This window comes from Dendrobates tinctorius, unplaced genomic scaffold, assembly GCF_039654945.1.
Source record: "Dendrobates tinctorius isolate UK_male_01 unplaced genomic scaffold, ASM3965494v1 ptg000027l, whole genome shotgun sequence".
Classification (NCBI taxonomy): Eukaryota; Metazoa; Chordata; class Amphibia; order Anura; family Dendrobatidae; genus Dendrobates; species Dendrobates tinctorius.
The window spans coordinates 613,678-640,680 of record NW_027361695.1 but is presented as its reverse complement, the minus strand read 5'-3'; the positions used below and the strand labels follow the sequence as shown (position 1 = coordinate 640,680).

The following is a 27,003-nucleotide window of genomic DNA, read 5'->3' as shown; positions in this document are numbered from 1 at the left end:
ACTTTCAGGCCGGCGGCCATGTTAGTGGAGCGGTCGTCTGACTTTGGACGGACTTGGCAGGTTTACAGATACTTTGCCTATGATTGCGCCGCCGTCTTCCCGAATATTTCACGCAGCATCCAAAGAAAGGTGGACGACGTGATCTGTGAGGCTCGGTATTCCGAAATCGAGCCTTCTACGGAAGGAGAGGTGAGGATTGAAGGACAGTGAAGCGCTACGGCCTATGTTGGTGCTATATACGGTAGGTAGAATGTATTACTATTCGGCCTCATGCATATGACGGTATTACATACAACTCACAGAGCCATAATTCCACACTAACAGACTTCTATTCTATGGGGCCCTACTGTACCTCCGCATTATTAATTCCTTGGTACGCTTTCCTATGGTACACCATATGGCGGCACGAAGAGTACCTATGGTTCTGTAGTACACCACCTCACTGTCATCTTCCGTCTCTACACCTTTATGCCATCAGTGACCTCATGGACGCTGCGAGCCTCCGTATCTTCCCTTTGGGAGCTATATGCCAACATTTTGCTGGCGACCCTACACCGAGTGCAGTATATACCGTATACTCTCTAGCCTTGTTTCCACATGTAATCCTCCCCTCACTCTGTCTGTAGGTGATATTCAGAGTTCTGGATCCAGCCATTCACATCAGGGACCCGTACAGTCCACTTATTCAGAGTAAGTTAATTAATAAGAGATTAAGCACAATAAAGTATTACCGCTGTAAGTGCAGAGACATAATACCGTCCCTATACACTCCTATGGGGCCCTACTGTACCGCTGATTTCATGAGCCATAAGGAGCCATTATTAGAGGGGAGTAAAAAGATTGATCCAGTGGCCATGTTGGTGATCTGGAGAGCCCTGTGAATCTCCTCCTACTCCGAGTGCATCCTCTGACTAGTGGACCTGTGGCAACATCATGTGTGCGCCAATGATTACTAACATGGCCGTCACACCAGGGACCTGCAAGTACTTTTGCTCCATATACATCTTAAACATGGGATGTTATTTTTTCTGTATTACACTCCAGAGCTGCACTCACAATTCTGCTGTTGGAATCACTGGAAATATACATTGCATTATTCATCTTGTACTGATCCACAGTTTAACTCTGTATACTACTCCAGAGCTGAATTTACAATTCTGCGGGTGACCATTGGAAACAGTCCAAAACACGTGGTCAGACCCCTTGAGCTGATCTCCTATGGCACACGAGGTTAGTTTTTCCTACAACAAATTATTATACATCTCCGGATTTATATAAGAAACTTCCAAGAAAGAAAATCAAGAGTAAACGCTGCTTAGACAATAAACCAGCAGAGGATGCTGGGAGATTCCAGCTCTGGAGTATAATACAGAATGTAACTTAGGATCAGTAATGTAATGTATGTACACAGTGACTGCACCAGCAGAATAGTGAGTGCAGCTCTGGAATATAATACAGGATGTAACTCAGGATCAGTAATATAATGTATGTACACAGTGACTGCACCAGCAGAATAGTGAGTGTAGCTCTGGAGTATAATACAGGATGTAACTTAGGATCAGTAATGTAATGTATGTACACAGTGACTGCACCAGCAGAATAGCGAGTGCAGCTCTGGAGTATAATACAGGATGTAACTCAGGATCAGTAATGTAATGTATGTACACAGTGACTGCACCAGCAGAATAGTGAGTGCAGCTCTGGAGTATAATACAGGATATAACTCAGGATCAGTAATGTAATGTATGTACACAGTGACTGCACCAGCAGAATAGTGAGTGCAGCTCTGGGGTATAATACAGGATGTAACTCAGGATCAGTAATGTAATGTATGTACACAGTGACTGCACCAGCAGAATAGTGAGTGCAGCTCTGGAATATAATACAGGATGTAACTCAGGATCAGTAATATAATGTATGTACACAGTGAGTGCACCAGCAGAATAGTGAGTGCAGCTCTGGAGTATAATACAGGGGGTAACTCAGGATCAGTAATGTAATGTATGTACACAGTGACTGCACCAGCAGAATAGCGAGTGCAGCTCTGGAGTATAATACAGGATGTAACTCAGGATCAGTAATGTAATGTATGTACACAGTGACTGCACCAGCAGAATAGTGAGTGCAGCTCTGGAGTATAATACAGGATATAACTCAGGATCAGTAATGTAATGTATGTACACAGTGACTGCACCAGCAGAATAGTGAGTGCAGCTCTGGGGTATAATACAGGATGTAACTCAGGATCAGTAATGTAATGTATGTACACAGTGACTGCACCAGCAGAATAGTGAGTGCAGCTCTGGGGTATAATACAGGATGTAACTCAGGATCAGTAATGTAATGTATGTACACAGTGACTGCACCAGCAGAATAGTGAGTGCAGCTCTGGGGTATAATACAGGATGTAACTCAGGATCAGTAATGTAATGTATGTACACAGTGACTGCACCAGCAGAATAGTGAGTGCAGCTCTGGAGTATAATACAGGATGTAACTCAGGATCAGTAATGTAATGTATGTACACAGTGACTGCACCAGCAGAATAGTGAGTGCAGCTCTGGAGTATAATACAGGATGTAACTCAGGATCAGTAATGTAATGTATGTACACAGTGACTGCACCAGCAGAATAGTGAGTGCAGCTCTGGGGTATAATACAGGATGTAACTCAGGATCAGTAATGTAATGTATGTACACAGTGACTGCACCAGCAGAATAGTGAGTGCAGCTCTGGGGTATAATACAGGATATAACTCAGGATCAGTAATGTAATGTATGTACACAGTGACTGCACCAGCAGAATAGTGAGTGCAGCTCTGGAGTATAATACAGGATGTAACTCAGGATCAGTAATGTAATGTATGTACACAGTGACTGCACCAGCAGAATAGTGAGTGCAGCTCTGGAGTATAATACAGGATGTAACTCAGGATCAGTAATGTAATGTATGTACACAGTGACTGCACCAGCAGAATAGTGAGTGCAGCTCTGGAGTATAATACAGGATGTAACTCAGGATCAGTAATGTAATGTATGTACACAGTGACTGCACCAGCAGAATAGTGAGTGCAGCTCTGGGGTATAATACAGGATGTAACTCAGGATCAGTAATGTAATGTATGTACACAGTGACTGCACCAGCAGAATAGTGAGTGCAGCTCTGGGGTATAATACAGGATGTAACTCAGGATCAGTAATGTAATGTATGTACACAGTGACTGCACCAGCAGAATAGTGAGTGCAGCTCTGGAGTATAATACAGGATGTAACTCAGGATCAGTAATGTAATGTATGTACACAGTGACTGCACCAGCAGAATAGTGAGTGCAGCTCTGGAGTATAATACAGGATGTAACTCAGGATCAGTAATGTAATGTATGTACACAGTGACTGCACCAGCAGAATAGTGAGTGCAGCTCTGGGGTATAATACAGGATGTAACTCAGGATCAGTAATGTAATGTATGTACACAGTGACTGCACCAGCAGAATAGTGAGTGCAGCTCTGGGGTATAATACAGGATGTAACTCAGGATCAGTAATGTAATGTATGTACACAGTGACTGCACCAGCAGAATAGTGAGTGCAGCTCTGGAGTATAATACAGGATGTAACTCAGGATCAGTAATGTAATGTATGTACACAGTGACTGCACCAGCAGAATAGTGAGTGCAGCTCTGGAGTATAATACAGGATGTAACTCAGGATCAGTAATGTAATGTATGTACACAGTGACTGCACCAGCAGAATAGTGAGTGCAGCTCTGGAGTATAATACAGGATGTAACTCAGGATCAGTAATGTAATGTATGTACACAGTGACTGCACCAGCAGAATAGTGAGTGCAGCTCTGGGGTATAATACAGGATATAACTCAGGAGCAGTAATGTAATGTATGTACACAGTGACTGCACCAGCAGAATAGTGAGTGCAGCTCTGGAGTATAATACAGGATGCTCAGTACAGGGAGGGGGAACATTCTCATTGATGATTTCCAGCAGCAGATTTGGAAGCCATTTTCCACCTCCAGTAGCTGGGTTCAGACTGATGCAGGAGTCTTAGAGCAGAAATAACAGATCATTGTTGAGTTATTTCCTAGCAGTTGCGGGGTCGCTGTGTCCCTTCTGGATGCCGCAGAGTTATTTGTGAGCTGGGGGAGATGTCTGGGGCTGTTACTGATTTAGCTCGGTGCTTTGCGGCGCTTCCATACATGGCAGACTCCCGGCACAGCGGATGACACTGGCTGCTGCTCTTGGCTCCTCTCCAGCCACCAGCCTTGTGTGGAGTTTATAGAGCAGATTATTGTGCCGTCCTGACAAGTCCCAGCTGGTGGAATAAGTGGAGGTGTCAGAGCCGGGATAACGAGTGCATGGGAGCGCGATGCCCGGCGGGCTCAGCATCATGCACTGACCGCTAGAAGGAAAACTTAAATCAGAATTAATGTTGTAATAACAGAGCCCCAAAAACACAACGGCAGAAATGTTTTTTTTTTTTTTTCAATTCAACCCTACTTGGATTTTTTTCCTGTTTTTCATGATATGATAAAGTGAACGGTGTCAATAAAAAGTAAAACTTGTCTCGCAAAAAACAAGCCCTCATATGGTACGCTGACGGAAACATAAAATTATAAGAAGAGGAAAAAAAAAAATGAGAAAAAAAAAAATGAAAGTTGGGGTTGACGTGTATACTTCCAGCACCAATAGAACTGGGACATGCAGCTTATTACATAGACCCCACGTCCACATAACCGTCCACGCGCCTTCCTGAGCCTTCTCTCTTTCTCCTTAGACCTTCTGAAGATCACCAACATCAGGATTAATTTCACCCGGCTGCACACGCTAGGTGATAATTTACTAGATTCCCGACTGGAAATAAAGGAGAAGTACTATTACGCCCTGTACGAGCTGGTGGTGCGCGGCAACTGCTTCTGTTACGGGCATGCCTCCGAGTGCGCTCCTATTGAAGGGATCTCCAAAGACGTGGACGGAATGGTAAGGGGGGGGGGGGGTTATGCTTTTTTTCTTTCTTTTTTTTTTTCGAAGTTTAGTAACTACTTATGTGTTTCAATTAGGTTTTTTTTCGTAGATCTGAAGCCTCCGTCACTCCAGCTCTATTCCCTGCCCAGCGCTGCCTCCTCCTCCTGCCTGACAGCCTTCTATGCGGTGTGACTTCAGGCACACGAGTCATCAGTGAAGCAGAAGGAGGCGGTACTGGGTGGGGAATAGAACTGGAGTGACAAAGGCTTCAGATCTACCATAGCTCTTCAGCCTCATTTGCATATCAATTTAAACATTCTTTTCTCGGTAACGGAGAGGCGGACCGACCTCGTAAGATACTGTTGGACTTGTCTTTCAAAGTGCTACATTTACATACAAAAAGTCTGGTGTGGGGGCAGTGAAATTTTGCTGACAGATTCCCTTTAAATATATATTTTAAAGGGTCAACCAAGTTCATATACCCTCAAAGTAAATTCGAATCTGATAGAGGGGGTCCTCTGTGCAGGATCCTCATCTTTTGGCCATCCTGCTATGAGTATGAGCTGTGGTGGCGCTGCGGGGGATACTGATCCCTTTCTGCCATGTTGCTCGCCTAATTTTTGGGTATTTTCGGATCCTCAGGTGCATGGGAGATGTGTCTGCAAACACAACACCAAGGGGCTGAACTGCGAACAGTGCGATGGTTTCTTCAATGAGATTCCCTGGAGGCCGGCCGAGGGGCGCAGCACCAACGCTTGTAAAAGTGAGCAGATATTTGATGGCTTCCTCCTTTCTCTGTGTTGACTGCTCCTCTTGCCGCCATTTTTCGCAGCTGCGGACCCGTCGCTTTGTCGCTGGGTCACCCCGACTCCATAGACCTGCTCCGTTCCTGCTCTCCCCTAAAAGACCCCAGGTCTTAAAGATGTCTTGTCCTCTTTGATCCTCAGAGTGCAACTGCAACAATCATTCCCGGAAGTGTCACTTTGACATGGCGGTGTACCTGTCCACCAGAAACACAAGCGGTGGCGTCTGCGACGACTGTCAGCACAACACCATGGGGCGACACTGTGAGCTCTGCAAGCCCTTCTACTACAAAGACCCCAGCAAGGATATTCGAGATAGCAACGTCTGCAAAGGTACCTGGGAAGGGGGGGTAATCTGCGCTCCCCATTACAAGCGCCGTTTCGCGTATACAGCTCCCATGCATGACAATATACAGTACAGCCCCCCTTTTTTAGTTGCTTTCTTCTGTTTTACCCCTTATTTCAACCAAGAATAGGGGGCAGAGGGAGTGGAGTAATCGCTGACTGCAGGATCTGACTACACAGTGTCCGCTTGTAGTCTATAGCCATGGAGACACATAGGTCATTATTGGAGCTGCATACACAAAACGGTATTTCTTTAAGGAAGACGGATTGCAGAGTTGCATTAGTTTGATGGATGTGCGATTGTTGCAAAAGTTTATCTCCCCATTAAACAAAGGCGAATTGCGAGGAAAATGAGTCAAACGATCCAGTGTAGTGCAGATGTAGCAGAGCTGATCTCAGCAAGGTTATCATAGGCATGAAATAGACAGTACAATGACAAATTCAGCTGGACGAGCGCCTCTACCCTCCTGTGTGTCACTACCATCCTCCCAATGTAATGTCGGCCTCTGTCATTATGTACCTGCAGCCTGTGACTGTGACCCGGACGGCTCTCTACACGGAGGACTCTGCGATCCTCAGGATGACCCGTCCCTGGGGCTCATCACCGGACAGTGCCGCTGCAAAGACTTTGTGGAAGGCCCCAGATGTGATCGCTGCAAGTCAGGATTTTATGGCCTCAGTGCCGACATCATCCAAGGATGCAAAAGTGAGAATCTGAAAAAAAAAAAAAAAAAGGATCAAATTATCAATATAAAGACAGAAATGCGGTTTGATTTCATTGACCATAAATACACAAAAGAACGGGGGTCAACGAAGGTCAATGTCCAAGCATTATATACAGGCACCAATTAACACCACACAGTGCCTAAATAATATCACTGCACAAAGCCTATATAATACCGCCATAGAGAACTCAAATAATACCAATACACTGTGTCTAAAGTATCCCACCATACAGTTCCTAAATATTATCACCATACAGTTTTCATATTATACCATCGTACAGAGCCTAATACCACCAGGGTTCAAAAATTACCACCAGGGTGTAAATATCATACAGTGCCTAAATAATCCCACCAAATGGTGCTAAAAACATACTCTGATACTGTTCATATGCATCTAAATGACACCACTATAAAGTGCATAAATAATAACGTACAGCAAGTAATACCAGCAAATCTCAGGATACTTTTAACATCTCTGGATTTGAGTTTGCTCTGCTGAGGCTTGTGCCCATCCATGTAGGATTTCATATAGTGCCGCTCCCCCTCTTCTCTTTCTGGCTACAGGGTGTTTAAGAACACACTGCCTAAATTATACCGCCATACAGTGCCTAAATTATACCGCCATACAGTGCCTAAATTATACAACCAAAGAGTGCCTAAATTATACCGCCATACAGTGCCTAAATTATACAACCAAACAGTGCCTAAATTATACCGCCATACAGTGCCTAAATTATACCGCCATACAGTGCCTAAATTATACCACCATACAGTGCCTAAATTATACCAACATATAATGCCTAATTTATACCACCATACAGTGCCTAAATTATACCAACATACAGTGCCTAAATTATACCAACATATAATGCCTAATTTATACCACCATACAGTGCCTAAATTATACTGCCATACATTGTCTAAATTATAGTCATACAGTGCCTAATTATACCACCATACACTGCACAAATTATACCACCACAAAGCTCCTAAATTATACTATGATATACAAAGTGACTAAAGTATACCGCCACACTGTGCCTAAGTTTTACAGCCACACAGTGCCTCAATAATACCCCTATACAGTGCCGAAGTAAAACCCTCACACAGTGCTCATCCTGATGATGGTGGCAGATCCCAGTAGATCATGGAGGCCTCCAGCCATTGTCCCTCGTTCTTGCCTTGTAATCCCACCCTACTAATACACATTTATGGCCGTATCCCCCTGTAATGTTCCCTGCATCGGGGGCCGGTCAGTACAGTCTAATATTGATCATTGCTCATTGATACAAGTAGGCAGTAACCAGAGCGGGCGATGTTTTCCTAGGGTGCCAGTGTGACCCCCGGGGCACCATCTCCGATGGCTCCCACTGTGACCGCAGCAGCGGGGACTGCTTCTGTAAGCGCTTTGTAACTGGAGGAACCTGTAACCAGTGTCTGGTAAGTAATGACGGAACCAGCGCAGACTGGGGAGAGGTAACACTCGATGCCCCAAAACCTTATAGTTCCACCTCTTGGGGGGGGTCTTTCCTGTACAAAGTGTTTATTCTGAACTAGGGTGGTCCGCTGATCCGGTGTATAATAAACCGTTACCGTCCTTTCCCTTTCATACAAGCCGCCACCACAGGAAATAACATTTCCCAATGTGTGAGGCTCATATCCTCCGATACATTCCAGCCGGCAGCTGCCGGTAACTGGATCCCCCCCGCGAGCAGGGACGTCCATGGCAATGTGCTGATGGAAAGCCCCCCGTCCACCCCGACACGCTGATCAGAGTATCTTATAAGTACTGAGGCTGGACCCTGAGTATCCACATAACTGGATATTCTATTTAGAAGGCATTTACCCAAAAACTAATTATTTTATTTTTTTTTTAAATACATAATAAATAAAAAAAAGTTTCAATATTTTGCATTAAAAAAAAAAAAACTTTCCTAGAAATACAAGAAGAATTCAGACTCTTTGGTTGTAATTTTGTGTAAAACTTAATTTTATTCCTTCTCAGTTATCACAGTTTTGGGGGAATCTGGGTGACGACCTATACGGCCGCCATTACAACTCCCAGGGGCTTACGAGAATCATAACGAGGCACAGTCACCATTCAGGACTCTAAAAACAAAGCTGGGGGGCTGGCCTAGTTAATGGAGACAAGAAGCTGGGGGGCTGGCCTAGTCAATGGAGACAAGAAGCTGGGGGGCTGGCCTAGCCAATGGAGACAAGAAGCTGGGGGGCTGGCCTAGTCAATGGAGACAAGAAGCTGGGGGGCTGGCCTAGTCAATGGAGACAAGTCAACCTGGGGGGCTGGCTTAGTCAATGGAGACAAGTCAACCTGGGGGGCTGGCTTAGTCAATGGAGACAAGTCAACCTGGGGGGCTGGCTTAGTCAATGGAGACAAGTCAACCTGGGGGGCTGGCTTAGTCAATGGAGACAAGTCAACCTGGGGGGCTGGCTTAGTCAATGGAGACAAGTTAACCTGGGGTAGATGGAGGATGTAGGATCCAACACCAAAATTAGGGCACCTTCTTTGTGGCTGGATGATAACGCCATGCCCACTTGTCGTTACCGTTCTTTATGCCCATGTGAAAAAAAGATGCTGGCTGGGATGGGAGAAGGTGGATTAGGGTTCCTAACCTTTATAAAGAGGGAGTTTAGGGACACCTAAAATGGGCCTAATTGACCCCTCGTAGCTGCACATCTGCCCTGAAAGGATCTTCAGGAATTCGATCAATCACGGTTTTGAAGACCAAAAGGACAAATTATAAAGACCATGAATGATAAGGTCCACCTATGGCAAGAACCATTGATAATAAGGACCATCTATGGTAATGTCTGTCTATGGTAAGAACCATCTATGGAAAGATCCATCCAGGGTAAAGACCATATATAGTAAGGTCCATCTATAATAATAATCTTTATTTTTATATAGCGCCAACATATTCCGCAGCACTTTACATACATTATCATTGCTGTCCCCGATGGGGCTCACAATCTAGAATGCCTATCAGTAAGTCTTTGGAATATGGGAGGAAACCGGAGAACCCTGAGGAAACCCACGCAAACACGGGGAGAACATACAAACTCCTTGCAGATGTTGTCCCTGGTGGGATTTGAACCCAGGACTCCAGCGCTACAAGCCTGCAGTGCTGACCACTGAGCCACCGTGCTGCCCAACCATCTATGGAAAGATCCATCTATGGTAAAGATACTTTATAGTAAGGTCCACCTATAATAAGAACCATCTATGGTAAGGTCCACCTACAATAAGGACCATCTATGGTAAGGTCAGCCTATGGTAAAGACCATTTATGGTAAGGACCCCCTATAATAACAACCATCTATGGTACGGACCACCCATGATAAGAACCATCTACTGTATGGTAAGGTCCACCTATGATAAGTACAACACATGATAAGTACGACCTACGATAAGGACCATCTATGATAAGTTCCACCTATGATAAGAACCATCTATGGGTAAGGGCCACCCATGATAACGACCACCCAGAGTAAGGATAACCTATATTAAGGACCACCTATGCTAGGGACCACCTATGAGTTGTATGTGATAAATTCTGATTTAATCTTTCCATCTTTGATTTCCCTAGCCGGAATACTGGGCTCTCAGTCACGACCTCCACGGATGCCGGGCCTGTGACTGTGACGTTGGTGGCGCATGGGACAATCAGTAAGTCAGGGTGGAGGAGATGGTGAATCCTACACGTTTTAGGTCCTGTTCTGTTCACTACCCAATGGAAAATATGGGCCATTTTATGCAAATTTGCATACATCCCGCCTTTGCGGACCCCCTTGCAGGAATATACCTGGGATTTCAAGGGCTGTGCAGGTTGTTGTACTGTTGTATAATGACCAGAGCTACATCCTCTTCATACTCAGGATCATGGGGGTCCCAGAGGGTTCACTCACACCAATCAAAAAGAACAAAAAATTTTACATTTAAAAAATATCAATTATCCTTTTACTATCAAATTTCTATGCCAAGTTAATAGAAGCTAAAAAGTGATTTTTCGTCCCTATGACAACACTTACACTCCTGCACTCTGGCAGATCAGTGTTCTGACACAGACACCGAGTTTCAGGCTTTCATTTTTCTACCAATGTGTGGAAAGTTAAAGACATATAATGGGTTTTGGGAGTGGAGAAGAGCCTCCTACGACGGCCAATCAGTGGCTGAAGTTGTGGAAAGTGCTTTGATCCCTATGACAACACTTATCTCCCGGATCAGTCTTATGACAGCGAGGTAATAATATGAATCCAGCTTTCATTTGGAAATCAATCTGATAATTTTGTATGAGGCCGAGTGATCCCTATGATAAAACAGCCCCCGGAGCACAAAGGCAAGAAGTTTTGTCATTGGGACGCAACCAAAGAAGTTCTCAGAAGTTCCCAGTAACTTGGCGCAGGAATAAGGCATGACCCATCTGATAGACTTTGTAACCTCTTGTGATTTATTCGTCAGCTGTGCGGCTGAGACGGGCCAGTGCCGCTGCAGAAACAACATGGTGGGCCGGCAGTGCAACCTGGTCAAATCCGGCCATTACCAAATCGACTTGGACCACTACACCTACGAGGCTGAATCCGCTCTGCTCCGACAGGTATCAAGGATCAGATTATTTGCAACCCAAGCTGTGGTCAGCTATTGCCAACCTACAACTCCCAGCATGCCCTGCCGGCCGCAGGGTGGAGACCGCCCTTCTTTTTGGTAACTCTACTCCTCGTTTCTTCTATAGGGCTCCTCGGTGTCCGAGCGCGAGCGCCCAGTGGGTCGTCCTGCCACGTGGACGGGCCCAGGATTCGCTCTGGTTCCTGAGGGTGGAGTCGTGGAGTTTCAGATCAGTAACATCCCGTACTCCGTGGAGTATGAGGCCATCATCCCGTACGAGCCCAAGGTAAGACCCCGACACACGGGTTATAACGAGCCCTGTAACGAGGCCTCCGCCTGTCATGTGCCACTGTAATAGTGGGGTCTTCTTATGTACCCCTCACCTCCCTACAAACCCAAGACTAGGTCAGATTGTAACTGCTGCACTCACTATAACTACATCGCTATCTATACTTCTACATGCCGTTAATAATACTACCGTCTTCTCATGTGGCCGACAGCCCCTAGGACACCAGGGCCTCAGTATAACTGCTACCTCTGCACCACCTATAACTATATGTCGTTAATAATACCGCTACCTGGTAAAAGTCCCCTAGGACACCAGGGCCTGGGTAAGGCCACGTTCATACATTCAGTATTTGGTTAGTATTTTCCATCAGTATTTATAAGCCAAAATCAGGAGAGGAAAAGTATAAAAGAAACCCATCACCACTTCTGGATTATCACCCGCTCCTGGTTCTGGCTTACAAATACTGATGTCAAATACTGACCAAGTACTCAACGTGTGAATGTGGCCAAACACTGATATCTGCACTCTATAAAGTTCCAATTTTTGACCCAATACTTTACAGTCCATTAATTACACTGCCATCTCCCTGTGTGGCATAGAGGCCCCTAGGGCACCAGGGTAGGGGGGAGACTGCTACCTCTGCACCCCCTACAGCTACATCTCAGGCCTGAAGTACAACTGTTGCCAAAACTATTACATGCCACTAATAATACTGCCATCTAACCTGGAAAAAAAACCAGGACACCAGGGCTGGGGCGAGACTGTGATATCTGCACCCTGTACAGTTATATCTTTGCCCCGATGTACGATTTCTATCAATATCATTAATAATACCGTTATGTAGCAGTTGGGCCCCTAGGACACCAGGGCCAAGGCGAATCTGCTACCTCAGCACCTGCTATAGCGATGTCTCTAGACCTCATGTAGGATTGCCATTAATACTGTTATATGCCATCAATAATGCTGCAATCCACTACGGATTACATGAATCCCACCAGGCCTATAAACCCGACATCCTGTGTATGGTGGTCCTGCCACGGAAAGGGTCTCATTTACCTGCATTTATTCATTTATGAGCAGTTTCCTGAGAGGTGGCAACAAGTGAAGATTTCCATTATCAGACCCGGTCCTATCCCATCCAGCAGCCGCTGCGGTAACACTATCCCTTCCGATGACGTGATGACTACATCTCTTCCTACAACTACCAGGCGAGTTTAAATAACAGGCTGCTGAGAAAAACATGACTGCTTTAATTGGGAAGCAGCGCTATGACCAGGCCAGAGTCCCCAAATATATTCATACCCATGACCAGGCCTCTTTATAAGTATTAGACCCCCTAATTATATCCTGACACCCTATTCTACTATTAACCGTTCATGGCGGAATTAACTCCACCCTGGTGCAAAAACATATTCAGCCCCCAGTCATGGGGTCATAGTGGCGGTACATCTGCAGACTGTGTCCCCCTTACATGACTGGTGTCATAGTTATCCTTTGGTTATGATTTACTTTTACAGACATGTCGTCTTGCCTCAGCCGGTTTGCCTGGAGCGTGGGGTCAGTTACACCGTCCGCCTTGAATTCACCCGATACAGCTCTCGGGAGAGAGTACAAGGAGCCAATATACTGATAGATTCGGTGAGTATGACTGGAGGTATATATAACCCTTTCTATAGTGAGACACAAGGGTGAACATATCATAAAGGTGGAGATGGAAATCCCCGGTCCCATCATTTTGCTAGAACCGGTGCAGGATGCCCCTCCCCTGAGGAACTGCACCACTACCAATAATAGCCATTGGGGATTTCACTGAGTGTCCTAAAAAGAAAACAGAGGGGGACACAAACACCAGACCCTTCTGTCCTAGGCAAAGCTCGGAAAGCCCTGGTCCTACCACTTTGCTAGAACCTGCGCAGGATGCCCCTCCCCTGAGGAACTGCCTCACTAAGATTCCTGAAAACAGAACAGAGGGGCAAACAAACACCAGACCTTTCTGTCCTAGGTGGAAAATCCCAGCAGTATGATGAGGGACCCCATTGCTTTGGGGCACCTTCTTCTATATATGAGTGAGTGTGACGGACTTTGTCATATTGATCTTTTGCCCCTAGTTGGTTCTTGTTCCACGCTACTCCTCCCTGGAGATGTTTATCGGTGGGGACCCGGCTTCTATTCAACGTAAGGATGCTTTTGAGAGATTCCGTTGCCACAGTATCAGCAGCAGCGTCATAAAATCACCAACCAATGAGGTTTGCTCCAAACTGATCACAAGCATGTCGGCCATCCTCCATGATGGAGCCCTGGGTGAGTAACAGCAATGACAAGCAGACGGCTCACCACTGCTGCACTTTTGCTCCTGGACAAAGACTCTCACTGCCCCCTAGTGGTAGGAAATAAAGTGGTGTAACACAAATGTAGTTTTCTAATTCAACAACGCTCTGCAAAACCCCTTTAAATGCAGAAAGACTCGTCTAGTTCCCATTGGAGCCATTTTTTGCGCTTTCATTTCTTCTTCTTCTCTTTTCCCAGGTGCCATAACTCTCCCATTTCTCTGTCTACTGCTTTTTACATACTTTTTTTAGTTTACCTAGGGGACTTGAACCTGTCATTGTTTGATACTTTATATTGTAGTGATCAACCCATTGGCATCAGGTACTTGGGGCAGGGGATGAAGGCACCCGAACAGACCCCCCTCACCATTTAGAACCATTTCCATGCCAGTGTCACTTTCGCAGCGGCTTCTAAATGGTTAAACAGCAGTGATCAGAGCTAGCTCCAGTCGCTGCACTAGAGTCAGGTGCCAGTTGTACAACACACGCGGCGCCCGCCCTGTACGACACAGCAGGCGCCCGCCCTGTACGACACCCAATCCCTACACCGGACATAGTTAGAGGGAGTTCCCTTCTTCGCCCTAAGCACTTTCAAGCTGCAGTCAGCACTGACCACAGCATCTAAGGGAAGATCCAGGGAGATGTGGTGTAATACCAGACTTGACCCGTGGGCAGGTGTGGCGCTGTTTCTGGAAGATGGTAGCCATTTTTTTTGGAACTGTTACTAAATATTCATACTCCATTCTCCAGCCTGCAACTGTGACCCCCAAGGATCGCTAAGTTCAGAATGTGACCCCCATGGCGGACAATGCAGGTGTAAACCCAACGTAATCGGACGCCGCTGTGACCGATGCGCCCCTGGGACTCATGGATTCGGACCGGCAGGCTGCAAAAGTAATCATCCCTAAGTAATGGAGCTATCACTGCGTGATGTGTCTGTGCTGTCTGTTACGTGACGTCTTTCTTACACGCCGCAGGCTGCGACTGTCACCTGGAGGGAGCCAGCCACAACTTCTGCGATCAGTATAATGGGCAGTGTCCTTGCCGGACTGGGGCCTACGGGCCAAAGTGCGACCGATGCCAACCGGGTCACTGGGGCTTCCCTAACTGCAGGAAATGCCTGTGTAACGGCCATTCAGAGGAGTGCGACCAGAAGACGGGGGCCTGCCTGAACTGCCGGGACAGCACCACCGGAGACAGATGCCAGAGGTCATATATAGAAATACGTATTTAAAAAAACACATACATATATATATATATATATTTTTTTTTTAATGACGGAATAACAGAGGAATGGAACAATTCAAGCATAAAAAGTCCATAATTCCAGGTATCTGTGTCCCTTTCCTTCCAGGTGCTCAGCTGGTTTCTTTGGAAATCCTGTGCTAGGATCGGGCGATCACTGCCGGCCATGCCCTTGCCCAGAAGGTCCCAATAGTGGGAGACACTTTGCAGTATCCTGCCATCAAGACCCCCGATCACGACAGGTCATCTGTAACTGTAACCAAGGCTACACAGGTAAGTGCCCCCCATCACGGGGAGGTTCCAGGTGGACGGGCGATAGGTAAGAAGTCCCCATTTCAACCAAGCTAACAGCCCATGAATACCCATGCGTGCCCAATTCACCGAAACTGGGGAAGTGCCCATGGCCATCTAGGACCACCATAGACTAAAATGAACCCTCAAACCGGCATCTGTTGGTATTATTTGGGAATTAAAGGACAGATTAATGTAAGCTCTGTAGTAATATATTATTTGGGCACTATACGGTGGTACTATGTGCGCAGTATATGGCGGCATTACATAGAAGCTGTATAGGAGCATTATTTAGGCACTGCATGTTATTATTTGAGATTGAGGACTATATGGCAGTAAAGTGTGAGCTCTGTAGTGATTATTTTAAATTTGCACACTATATAGTTGAATAAAGTGGACAATATATGGCAGTATTAAATGGACAATGTATAGGAGTAGTTAGACTGTGTCCCCCTTACATGACTGGTGTCATAGTTAGACACTATGTTGGTAATATATGAGAACTATATGGCAGTAAAATGTGAGTTATTTAGTGATTAATATATTTTGGCACTATATGATGGTATCATGTGAGCTGTATATGGCAGTATTACATGTAAACTCTATAGGAGTATTATTTAGACACTTTATGTATGAATTATTTGGGAACTATGTGTCAGTAAAATATGAGCCGTTTAGTGAGTAATATATGGTTTGGGCACTGTACGGTGGTATTATGAGGGCTGCATTTGGCAGTATTACATGAACACTGCATAGCAGTATTATTAACACTCAGTATGGCAGTATTATTTTATATATGGAACTTCTGAAGAAACGATACACAAGGTCTAATGATGATCAAGGCAGGGGGTACACCTTATTTTTGTTACACAAGGCCCCAAGAGGGAAGCATCGAGGAAAGTCAAGGACATTTTAATGTCATGGGAGGAATCTAAGATGCCTCCAGGCTCCCATCCGGTACAGTATAAATGGCTGCCATCGGTGTTTGTCATATGACAGATCCCAGTTCGCCGTCATTTCTGGAAATGTGAACAGAGCTTTACAAGGCTTCGCCTATCGCTGCCAATGAACTAATACCCATCCGAGTGTGTTCTGCGGGATTTATCATCTGTGGACGTACTGTGCAGTATTTCTTATCATTTTTCTTCTCAGGACTGGTAAAGAGGTCAGGAGGGGCCCGGCGTGAGTAAATGGCTTCCCTGCCTTGCCACCCACCCCGATGCATGGCTTTCCTTCACTCCTGTTGGGGGGGGGGGGGGGGGACAGTGGTCTCTGCTGCAAGCACAGACAATAGATCGCGCACCTAATTAGATCCCTTACCTTATTAGTAGATCTATGTAGGGTCCAAACATAAAAACCATTAGGGCTGCCAACCACTGGTGTGTTGGGGGTCACCATCGACCACAACAACCCATTGCAAATATTGACTGTAACCTGGCAGCTAAGGGGTCCAGCAATGGTCCTACTAGTGGAGCCTAAGCCACAGTAATGGGGGATTTTGGTGGGCCGTGTAGTTGAGATATTTGGGCAGGTGACACCATTTCCCACACTGCTTGGTATAACACAACCCGCTTCTTCATCTGGAGTTATCCATTCACTAAATAGTAATTGTTGTGCAGTAACTGCTGTGCTAAAGCTTTACAGTCACACGTCGCAAATACCTAATCAAGGCGTTTTTTTCCTCAAGAGGTCGAATAGTGTCCGAAAAACACCAGGTTCATCTGGTCCAGGCCCCTGTAGTTAAGAGATTGTGTCATCACAAAGTGGCCTATTGGTTAAATCAGGTTAATAAGCCAAATATTAGACTCCGACCTCCTATTCTTCCCATGAACATTAGCAGCAATAGACTGACCAGACACCATTTGTTGGTGTAGAAGCATTATCTGCGCATGCTGTCATTAGAAGGGAGGAAAGGGAGGTGAGCTGTGACATCACCTATTGTGAATGGTGGATCCTGTGTTATCTGCTGTATATAGAGGTGTTATCAGTCATTGTACAGGAGGAGGTGAGCTGTGATATCACTTATTCTGAATGGTGGATCCAGTGTTATCTGCTGTATAGAGGTATTCTCAGTCAGGTGTTATCAGTCATTGTACAGAAGGGGTAGAAAGTGAGCTGTGATAACACAGGATCCACCATTCACAACAGGTGATGTCACAGCTCACCTTCTTCTGTACAATAACTGATAACACCTCCATATACAGTAGATAACACAGGATTCACAGTAGGTGATGTCACAGCTCACCTCCTCCTGTACAATGACTGATATCACTTTTATATACAGTAGATAACACAGGATCCACCACTTACAATAGGTGATATCTACTGTATATAAAAGTGATATCAGTCATTGTACAGGAGGAGGAGGTAAGCTGTGACATCACCTACTGTGAATCCTGTGTTATCTACTGTATATGGAGGTGTTATCAGTTATTGTACAGAAGGAGGAGGAGGTGAGCTGTGACATCACCTATTGTGAATGGTGGATCCAGCGTTATCTACTGGATATAAAAGTGATATCAGTCATTGTACAGGAGGAGGTGAGCTGTGGTATCAGAATATTTTTTAGAAAAAACTTTTATAAACAATAGCTCATTTTTTGATGACACGTCTTAAGGCCCTATTGACGCTAATTTAGCAAAGGCCGTGGTGCCCAATAACGAACATGGAGAATTGGTCCACATGTAAGAGTGATCTCCTAGTGGTCAAGGCCACGCGGCTGCTATAAGACCCTTGGACAGAAGAGACTGCGCTCTGGTCGGTCCCATCCCCTTTGCTACAAGATGTCAGGATTGACTAAAAATAAAAATTGAAATTCAGCTCAATAGTTATAAACAGAAGCCCAAAAAATTAGTGGAGAGAGCGGGGACAGTGCAATTTTAAGAAGCCCGAGTGACTTACTAAATCCTTCTGGACCCATCTATGAGAAGCATTCCCGGCTGATATAAGGAGCGTCGCTCGTCACATTACGCGGCCACAAATCACGTTTGGCTGAACGAGACGCACTTCTGATCTTTTAACACCACGGATCACAGTTTGGCTGAGGACCACACACAATTCACCGATTATATGTTCCATCTGGCTGAACTATATCACACTCCTCCTCCGGCTATATCATAAAATCACCGCTACCTGAGACGTGTTTTATTCCTAGTAACTACTGGACCCAAATGCTGCCAGAATAGGCCAATATGCAGACGGGTCTCGTGGACCATAAGAGGTACATAGCTAGGGGTCCTGGGGAATGTCCAAAAGCTGATATTACTGCTCCAATATCTCTCATGCTGCCTAGGCCTTACTATGCCCACCGGTGATGCCCATCAGCAGAGTTATGAAGCTTGAGTCACATTTTACATAAAACGTGTTGCACAATTGACCGAAAGCTATTTTTGGGGGGGTACGAGGAGTGACACTTCTGTATATCATGGGGCATAGTATTGTACAGGCCTTATTCTTGCAACAGCCCTATAAGCCATGCGCCCACAGTTGTGACGAACTCGATGGTATATAGTAATAGATGTCGTCTATATACCATCACCATACTGATCTGTAGGGCCAGGACACTAGGAGGTTTGAGATGGGTGGAAGTAAGAATTTTGGGCTAGTTGTCCCGGGATATGTGCCTCCTTTGGACAAGCATCTCACTCCCGGTCACATACAAACCCTTGAGAATATCCAGTGTATCTCAAGATCTCCTGAGTAGAGCTGCCTGGTGATGGCAACATGGCGGAGAAATGATAACACACACGGTGGTGAATTTTAGGAACGTCCATGGGGTGAAGTTTGACCCTTTAACTACCCATCTCACAGGTCACTGCCTATTTGTTCGACCAAAACACTGGGGAGGTGTTACCATTCTACCATTTTTGCTGAGTGAGATGAAAATTTAATATTGTACCACACTATCCCCTCTCCATTGAAAATAGGACAAGACCCTTACAGCCTTACAGGGGTCCTTTGGGTACAAAAAAAAGTGTTTTTACACATTTTCAGCGCAAATATAATATAAATGATTTTCACGCTGAATATATATAGCAGACAGAGTTCTTTTTTTTCTTGCATGTTTTCCGGGGTGTAAATCATATTTGCTATTTGGTTTCATTACAAATTTTGCACCATGTTGCTTTTATAGGGTCTTTGTCTCCTGCACGACTTTGGTGTAGTCTATGGTAATCAATCAGATGTGTGGGATAATAAAAATAAATAAAAAGAGTTCCAAGTCAGTAGGAACTCGCTGACAGATTCTCAGTTAACTCATTTTGTGGCCAGCAGTAAACAGTGCAACACGGAGGCTATTGTCACGCTGTGACGGTCTTTAGTAACGGACTGTCCCTGGAGCTGGAACACCGACTATCCCTGTTGAGGGGGTACTCTTGAAGGTAGAGAGGCCTGAGTCTCCAACCTTAGTCTGCTCCTGTTAAACCCTAATCTGTCCCCTCCCCCACCGCCATGAGGCATGGGATTGAAATGAAAGGTAAACAAGCGACAAAGACAAAACAGGGATAACAGAACCTCTATCATACAAAAGCACTCACCAACAATAGGGAGGAGGATGGGGACTTGGAGGAATTAACTAAATAGGAAAAGGGATCAGTAAATAAACATTCACATACTATAGCAAACTACAAATAACTCCAGCTGCTCAGCTTTAGCACTCAGCACAGGAAGACAAATCTTTTACCAGTGAGGACTAAACCCCCAGAGCTAGTACATATAGAGGGAGCAGTTGTAGCTGAGAACAACCAGGAGGTATGGTCTCAGCCATCTTGGAAAGAGTCCTTACCACTCTCAGCACTAAAGGAAAGAGAAATCTATTTAAAATAGGACATGAATCACACCATCTCTAAAGAGGACAGCGATTCATCACCTGTTGTGACCTCCTAACTCCAGGTCTTCCATGGGGACGTGACACTCTCGTGACTGCTATAGAAGGGAAACAGTGCAAAGCTTTTAAACAATCTCAATGGTAAAAATGATTTTTTTTTTGTTCCAAATACATGCATTTATATTAAAAAAAAATGATTTAGGATGGATTTTATGAACTGAGCCCTGAACATACGAAAATACATGATAGTGAAATATGTCCTAATAATCTGCTTCTTGGCAGCTGACGGGAGATTGGCCATCATGTCACTGTGGCATGCAAAATCCTCCTCCTGTTCCAATCTGAGCTATTATAGATGGGCAAAAAAGAAAAACGTCAGGGGGGCTGGAGAGCGCCATCACTCTTAATGAAGCTTAGTGGGACTGAACGGTAAATCAGAGACAGGCACTGCGAAAGCAAAATGCCCGTCAGCACCTGCGATTGGTGCCCAGTAGTGATGAGCGAACATCCTGGGATAAGGTGTTATCTGAGCATGCTCGGGCGCTAACCGAGTGTCTTTCATTTGGCGTGCTTGGATAATATGTTAGAGTCCCCTCGGCTGCGTGTCTTGCGGCTGATCGAAAGCTAAAACACATGCAGGCGCAGGGACTCAAACATATTATTCGGTTAGCACCCGAGCATGCCTAGCTCATATAATAAGGATTTTTGATCACCTTGGCAGGGTCCCTTACATATGTTATGCACCAATTTTGGTCACGTGACATGAAAATCACGCCGTCACATTGCAACATCACAAGGTTGCGCTGCGGCACACACTGTGGCCAAAAATCCAAACTTGATGAAACTTTAACCGCCGGCCCCAGAGTAGCATGAGACGTTTCCATCACAGCCCTTGACAGAAAATAAAAAAAACTTCTCAAGTAGTCGAAACAGCAGCAAATCAAGGGCAGACCGTACAAGTTTAATGGTTGTGTGACTGCAGCCCTGGACTTATGTGTCCCGCTTTGCCTCCGTACTGTCAGTAACATGAAGTTCTCACCTCCAGGTTCTCGATGTGAGGAGTGTGCTCCCGGCTTCTACGGGAACCCCTTTCAGATTGGCGGACGCTGTCTTCCCTGCCAGTGCAACAACAACATTGATATGTCAGACGTCGGTTCCTGCGACCGCCGCAGCGGACAGTGCCTCAAGTGCAAGTATAATACAGAGGGGAGGTTCTGCGAGCAGTGCCGGGTCGGCTACTACGGAGACGCCTCAAGACGCAACTGTAACAGTGAGTGACAAAGATTTAGAAAATATGTGTATCCTCCGGACATCACAGGGAAACCAAACCTGATCAAGATTCGTTTTTCTGATCCAAATTCTTCACCGTTGAACGATAAGATGTCGTCTGCATGCAGCTGCCACTAGAGGGAGCTCAGGAGATGACTGCATACAGATTTATTATTAAGGTCAATGTATCAACAGTATGCAGCAAGCTCCTGAGCTCCCCCAAGTGGTGGCTGCAGGCAGAGAGAATTGCATCTTGCAATGTTTTTGTTTCTGCAGAGGATTTGGAGGTGTGTACTAGAAAAACAGAGCTTCAATCTCTATATAATGACATTATAACATCCTGACTCTCTCTATTCTCCTTTGTCTGTTACAGAGTGTGTATGTAATAACCTGGGGACGGACCCCAGCCAGTGCTCCTCCAGGAACGATTGCATGTGTGACCGGAAAAGCGGGCAGTGCCAGTGTCTTCCTAACGTCAAGGGTCAAAGCTGCGATCGCTGTAGCCCCAACTTTTGGAACCTGGCAAGTGGAAAGGGGTGCATCCCTTGCAACTGTGACCCCCACAACTCTTTTAGCCTGAGTTGTAATGAGGTGAGTCGAATAGAAGAAATGATACGATAACCAAATTACTGCAATTTGGATAACTTTCTATGGATAGTGATTGCAAAGGCCAGGATCTCCACTGATCAGATTTACAGGATTAGAAAAAAAAAATGTCTTTAGTTCCTCAAGAAACAGCGCCACATCGGACCATAGGATATGTCTGGTATTGCAGCTCAGCACTATCAAAGGGGCTATCCACAACTGGACCATCACTTATAGGTGAAAAAAACAACACTCCCCTCCTGGACTAGCGCAGATCTTCCATTCTTAGTGATGGTCTTCTGGGGCATCATGTCAACACTGCAGTCAATCAAGGGCTGCTGATCGACTGCAGCATTCACATTTTATCCAAGTGGAACAAACAGGTTTGGGCAATTTGTCAATTGATTAGAGGACACTGATCGGCTGCAGCGCTCATGTGTCGCCCCAGCTGGATGCCAGGAGACCTGCCTGGGAGACAGGTGAGAACTGAAGAACAGTGCCAGTAGGGAGGAATTTTTTTTTTCGGCTCCTTGGTCCCATTACTAAGAGGTTCCCCAACAGTGGACAATCCCTTTTATATGAATGGGGCCGAGCAGCAATACCGCCCACAACCTGTAGACAAGAGGGGCGCTGTTCAGGACGTGTTTTTCCAGTGCTATAAAAAGGAATTATAATTCTGACCATCTGATCAGTGGAAGCCCTGTGCAGATCAGCCCTTTAAGAAAAAGTCTGGATACTTTCATATTCCTCTCCTCCTTTATTTTCCTCAGCTCACGGGACGGTGTCAGTGCAGACCGGGATTTGGAGGCTCCACATGTACTGAATGTCAGGAGAATTATTGGGGGAACCCAAGCGTCCAGTGCAGAGGTAACGTTCCCTTCCGCATATCGTCCTAATCCACCTGTTTCCTGATACTTATGGGATTACATCCCCATTGCCTTTAGATTGTAAGCCTTGGGGCTCATTTTACCCTTTGGTTCTATTGGGTGACATTTGGGCACAGGACAGATGACGTTGCTTGATCGGTGTTAGTCTGGAAACTTGGCCCCCCACCGATCACCATATAGGGGGTCCTGTGCCCCCAAGGGGAATGGAGCAGCTGTTGCATGTGTGCTGCCATTAGCCCCACACTCTGAAGCCATTTGAATGTTGGGCTAATGACCCCTGTTATGGTGATCTATGGGGGGTCCATCGGTCAGACCCCCACAATCTCAGTTATCATCTGTCCTGTGGATTGGTGGCAACTTGTTATAACTGGAATACCCTTTAAGGATTGGCTATCAATGGAAATTCTTGCAAATGTTCTTTTTTGCCCACTCCGGAAACCCACCTCAAGCAGTTTTTAGGTGGAGTTTATAAGGAGTGACCTACATATTCTGGACCATTGCTTCATACAAGCCCCTCTTTGACATGATCACCCTGTTTGGGGTGCTTGGGATGGCGATGCTCTCTTATTTAACATTATATCCCTTTAAGGGATTACAGGATTGGAAAAATGTGACTGATTAACAGCGCCACAACTGTCCACAGGTGGTATGTGGTACTGCAGCTCAACCAGCGCTGTGGCGCTGTTCCTGAAGATGGCAGCCGTGTTTTTCTAACTATTTAAATACGGCGTTCACCATGTCACTCTCTGTTTATTTGACAGCTTGCGACTGCGATCATCGAGGCATTCAGTCACCGCAATGTAACCGCGCCACCGGACACTGCACCTGTCGGCAGGGCGTATCGGGTGTGCGCTGCGATCAGTGCGCCCGGGGGTTTGCTGGACACTTCCCCGACTGCCAGCCATGTCACGAGTGCTTCGGCGACTGGGATCGAATTGTCCAGGACTTGGCGACCCAAAGCCGAGACTTGGTACGTCGGGCCAAGGACGTCCACCTGACGGGCGTCGCCGGGACCTACAAGAAAAAATTTAAGGAGATTGAAGAGAAACTCTCCAAGGCGCGCAAAATCGTAAATGCTCGTAACGCCACAGTGGAGTCGGTGACCAGACTGATGAAGATCATGGACGACTTACGGTCAGTGTCACGTAATACTACCCAGAAAATCACTTTCTCCTTCTAGGCCTCAATAAAATGGCCTCTGTCGCCCATAGCAACCAATTAGAGCTCAGCTTTCATTCCTTAAACTGCTGTTGCAAAATGAAAGCTGCTCTGTGATTGGTTGTTAGGGGCAACGCGAAGAATTGTAGTGACAGTGATGATAAACTTGCCGCAGTGCAGTTTTTACACAAGAACGCCACAAACCAAAATGGTCTTTGGTAGATTTATCAAAACGGCCTTTGTGGCTCATGACAAGCAATTTCAGAGCAGCTTTCATGTTACCACAGCTGTTTAACCCCTTCCCTCCTGTGTTACACAGCCAGCGATCGTCACTCGCCCTTAATGCTGCTGTTAAATCACTTAAATATGGCTGTCAACAACATTTCGGCCTCCATTGCCTTTTTTTTTACCCCCTGCAAGGAGACTATAGGTTGCCATGGGGCCTACTGAAGGGCTCTCGTTGCCGCCATTTTAGGCTTCATAAGAGATCTGTAATTTTTCCTACTTTGTACAATACTGAGGTTTTACAGTACAGAGAAGAAACAATTTGACAACCACAGGTTCATGTCCCCTGGGGGAACTGAAAAATAAAGGTAAAAATTCATAAAAAAAAGTTCAAAAATTTTAAGAAAATATAAAGGTTTAAATCCTCAACCAAACATAAGGGAATGTAAAAAATAAAAGATATAAACGCATTTAAGTCTGATCTATCAAAATATAAAATTATTTAACGAAAATAGTTTTCAGTCACCACACTTCCCCGAACAAAACATAAAAAAAAAAAAAAGGGAGGATATCATAACATTTGTAGGTACCAAAAAAACAGCTCCAGTGATGGAGAAATAAAAGTATAAAAGTCTCAGAAAATGTTGGCACAAATTAAATTTTCTTTTTAATAACGTTCTGAATTTTTTTTAACAAATAAAATACGTAGAAAAATATTTTTCAGGTTTGGTATCGTCATAATCGTAATGATCTGGAGAATCATGTTGTCTGGTTATTTTAACAACACAAGTAATGTCGTAAAAACAAAACTTAAAAAAAAAAAAAAAAAAAAAAAAAAAACGCAAAAAAAAAGTGATTGGGAAAGGGTTAAAAAATATATATAATATATAAAGAAAAAGAGAGAGAGTAATATATTCTTTTCCATTTAGGAATAAAATTAATGATTTGACCGAGACCCTCACCCAACTGGAGGGTGAACTGACCAGCATACAGGACGAGAACTTTGATGCCAACCATGACCTGGCCGAGCTGGAGAGGGAGGTTCGGAGCCTAAATGCGACAGCCAAGGAGCGCGCTCATCAGCTGGACATCCTGAAGAACTCCAACTTTTTAGGTATTTGCATATTGAAGTGTGTCCGACAGACATGGCACATGGCCGTTCCGCCTCGGTTCAGTTTTTCCCTTTGCATTCCATTCCCTAATTTATATATTTCAATACTTAAATATAAAAAGACGCACACAAGGGGGCGACTCTGCGGCTAAAAGGAGGAAACATCTTCTTGTAATCCAGGGGCGTATGACAATATCCACAAGTCCTACGCGCAGTCCAGAGGGGCCGAGCAGCTCGTGAACGCCTCCGTGATCGGCGTCCCCAGTCCCGTCAGCGATTCCGCCAAAACCAGGGACAAAACGGAGCAGCTCATAGCTCACAAAAGAGACGAATTCAACCGGAAGAACGCGGCCAACCGCCGGGCGCTAAACGACCTCAAGACAAAAACCGACACCACGTTAGACCTGAAGAACATCAACGAGAAGGTACGACATAGTCCTAAGGGCATACAGGGGTAATGGGGGGGGTCCTAAAACCAGTTCAATCTACTTTAGCCAGAAAGCGAACTGCTGCAAGAATGGGAGGAAGGGACTAAAGGGGAGATCATTATAAAAGTTTCTATTTTACAGGTTTGTGGGGCCCCTGGAGATGTCCCCTGCGAAGAGAGCCCATGTGGGGGCGCCGGCTGCCGGGATGATGACGGTAACAGACACTGTGGCGGCCTGAGCTGTAATGGCGCTGTGGCCACTGCTGATAATGCGCTGGATCGGGCCAAGCATGCGGAGGACGAGCTGCAGAAGGCCCTGAGAGAGGTGGACGTCCTTTTCCGGAAGGTATAAACCCGCCATTATCAAATATCACACCCTGCTCGGTCTTAGTATTTCATTATGGACACCCACAAGCTTTGACACCGAGCATGCCCACAACGCTTAGAGGGAAAGGTGCACGCTTTTACAAAACGACGATCACTTGATATTTACTGATACAGACATCAGATCTTCGCTCACATCCTTTTTTTGGGGAGACCTTGACCAATCTTTAAAAAGGAAGGGGCGGACGGGCTCAGTGGGAAAGTCTATGGGTCCGTCTCAGGTAGCGCTCGGCTGAGCTCTCCTGCTCCTTTAAAACTAATCAGTGTGTGTGTGGGGGTTAAAAAGTTTTTTTCAAAGTGTAGTTACTTTATCATTTTTCTCCATTCGCAATGCAGGTGGCGGAGGCAAAGGCAAATGCAGACAGAGCGAAACAGAGGGCGCAGGCGACACTGGATCGAGCCAGCGAGACCAAGGGAAGGGTAGAACAATCCAATAAAGAACTTCAGCAGCTCATCCAGCAGATCAAAGACTTCCTGAACCGTAAGCAACACATTTCCTTAGAAAAGAAA

At 45.5% G+C, this 27,003-nt stretch overlaps 1 protein-coding gene and 1 long non-coding RNA gene across 3 annotated transcripts in view; one reads left to right on the top strand and one right to left on the bottom strand.

Moving 5' to 3' along the window:
- The window catches only part of LOC141084732 (uncharacterized), a 62,561-nt gene that overhangs the window by 27,765 nt on the left and 7,793 nt on the right, over window positions 1–27,003 (bottom strand). Inside the window, exon 2 of the long non-coding RNA XR_012231096.1 lies at window positions 6,645–6,838. This is a non-coding gene — a long non-coding RNA (uncharacterized lncRNA). The remainder of the gene's footprint in view (window positions 1–6,644; window positions 6,839–27,003) is intronic.
- Window positions 1–27,003, top strand: part of LAMB2 (laminin subunit beta 2) — a 57,848-nt gene that overhangs the window by 27,562 nt on the left and 3,283 nt on the right. The window contains exons 6-31 of one of the 2 annotated variants that reach the window (XM_073569606.1): window positions 1–189; window positions 627–690; window positions 4,789–4,991; window positions 5,619–5,739; window positions 5,924–6,112; window positions 6,651–6,830; window positions 8,177–8,289; window positions 10,455–10,534; window positions 11,327–11,462; window positions 11,598–11,756; window positions 12,840–12,967; window positions 13,277–13,397; window positions 13,868–14,060; window positions 14,837–14,980; window positions 15,064–15,295; window positions 15,441–15,604; window positions 16,775–16,804; window positions 18,777–18,842; window positions 21,493–21,717; window positions 22,090–22,307; window positions 23,072–23,168; window positions 23,950–24,322; window positions 25,501–25,685; window positions 25,863–26,107; window positions 26,252–26,455; window positions 26,830–26,974. In XM_073569606.1, the coding sequence (XP_073425707.1) occupies window positions 1–189; window positions 627–690; window positions 4,789–4,991; window positions 5,619–5,739; window positions 5,924–6,112; window positions 6,651–6,830; window positions 8,177–8,289; window positions 10,455–10,534; window positions 11,327–11,462; window positions 11,598–11,756; window positions 12,840–12,967; window positions 13,277–13,397; window positions 13,868–14,060; window positions 14,837–14,980; window positions 15,064–15,295; window positions 15,441–15,604; window positions 16,775–16,804; window positions 18,777–18,842; window positions 21,493–21,717; window positions 22,090–22,307; window positions 23,072–23,168; window positions 23,950–24,322; window positions 25,501–25,685; window positions 25,863–26,107; window positions 26,252–26,455; window positions 26,830–26,974 (4,204 nt within the window). The remainder of the gene's footprint in view (window positions 190–626; window positions 691–4,788; window positions 4,992–5,618; window positions 5,740–5,923; window positions 6,113–6,650; window positions 6,831–8,176; window positions 8,290–10,454; window positions 10,535–11,326; window positions 11,463–11,597; window positions 11,757–12,839; window positions 12,968–13,276; window positions 13,398–13,867; window positions 14,061–14,836; window positions 14,981–15,063; window positions 15,296–15,440; window positions 15,605–16,774; window positions 16,805–18,776; window positions 18,843–21,492; window positions 21,718–22,089; window positions 22,308–23,071; window positions 23,169–23,949; window positions 24,323–25,500; window positions 25,686–25,862; window positions 26,108–26,251; window positions 26,456–26,829; window positions 26,975–27,003) is intronic. The other variant, XM_073569607.1, reaches the window with a different exon arrangement.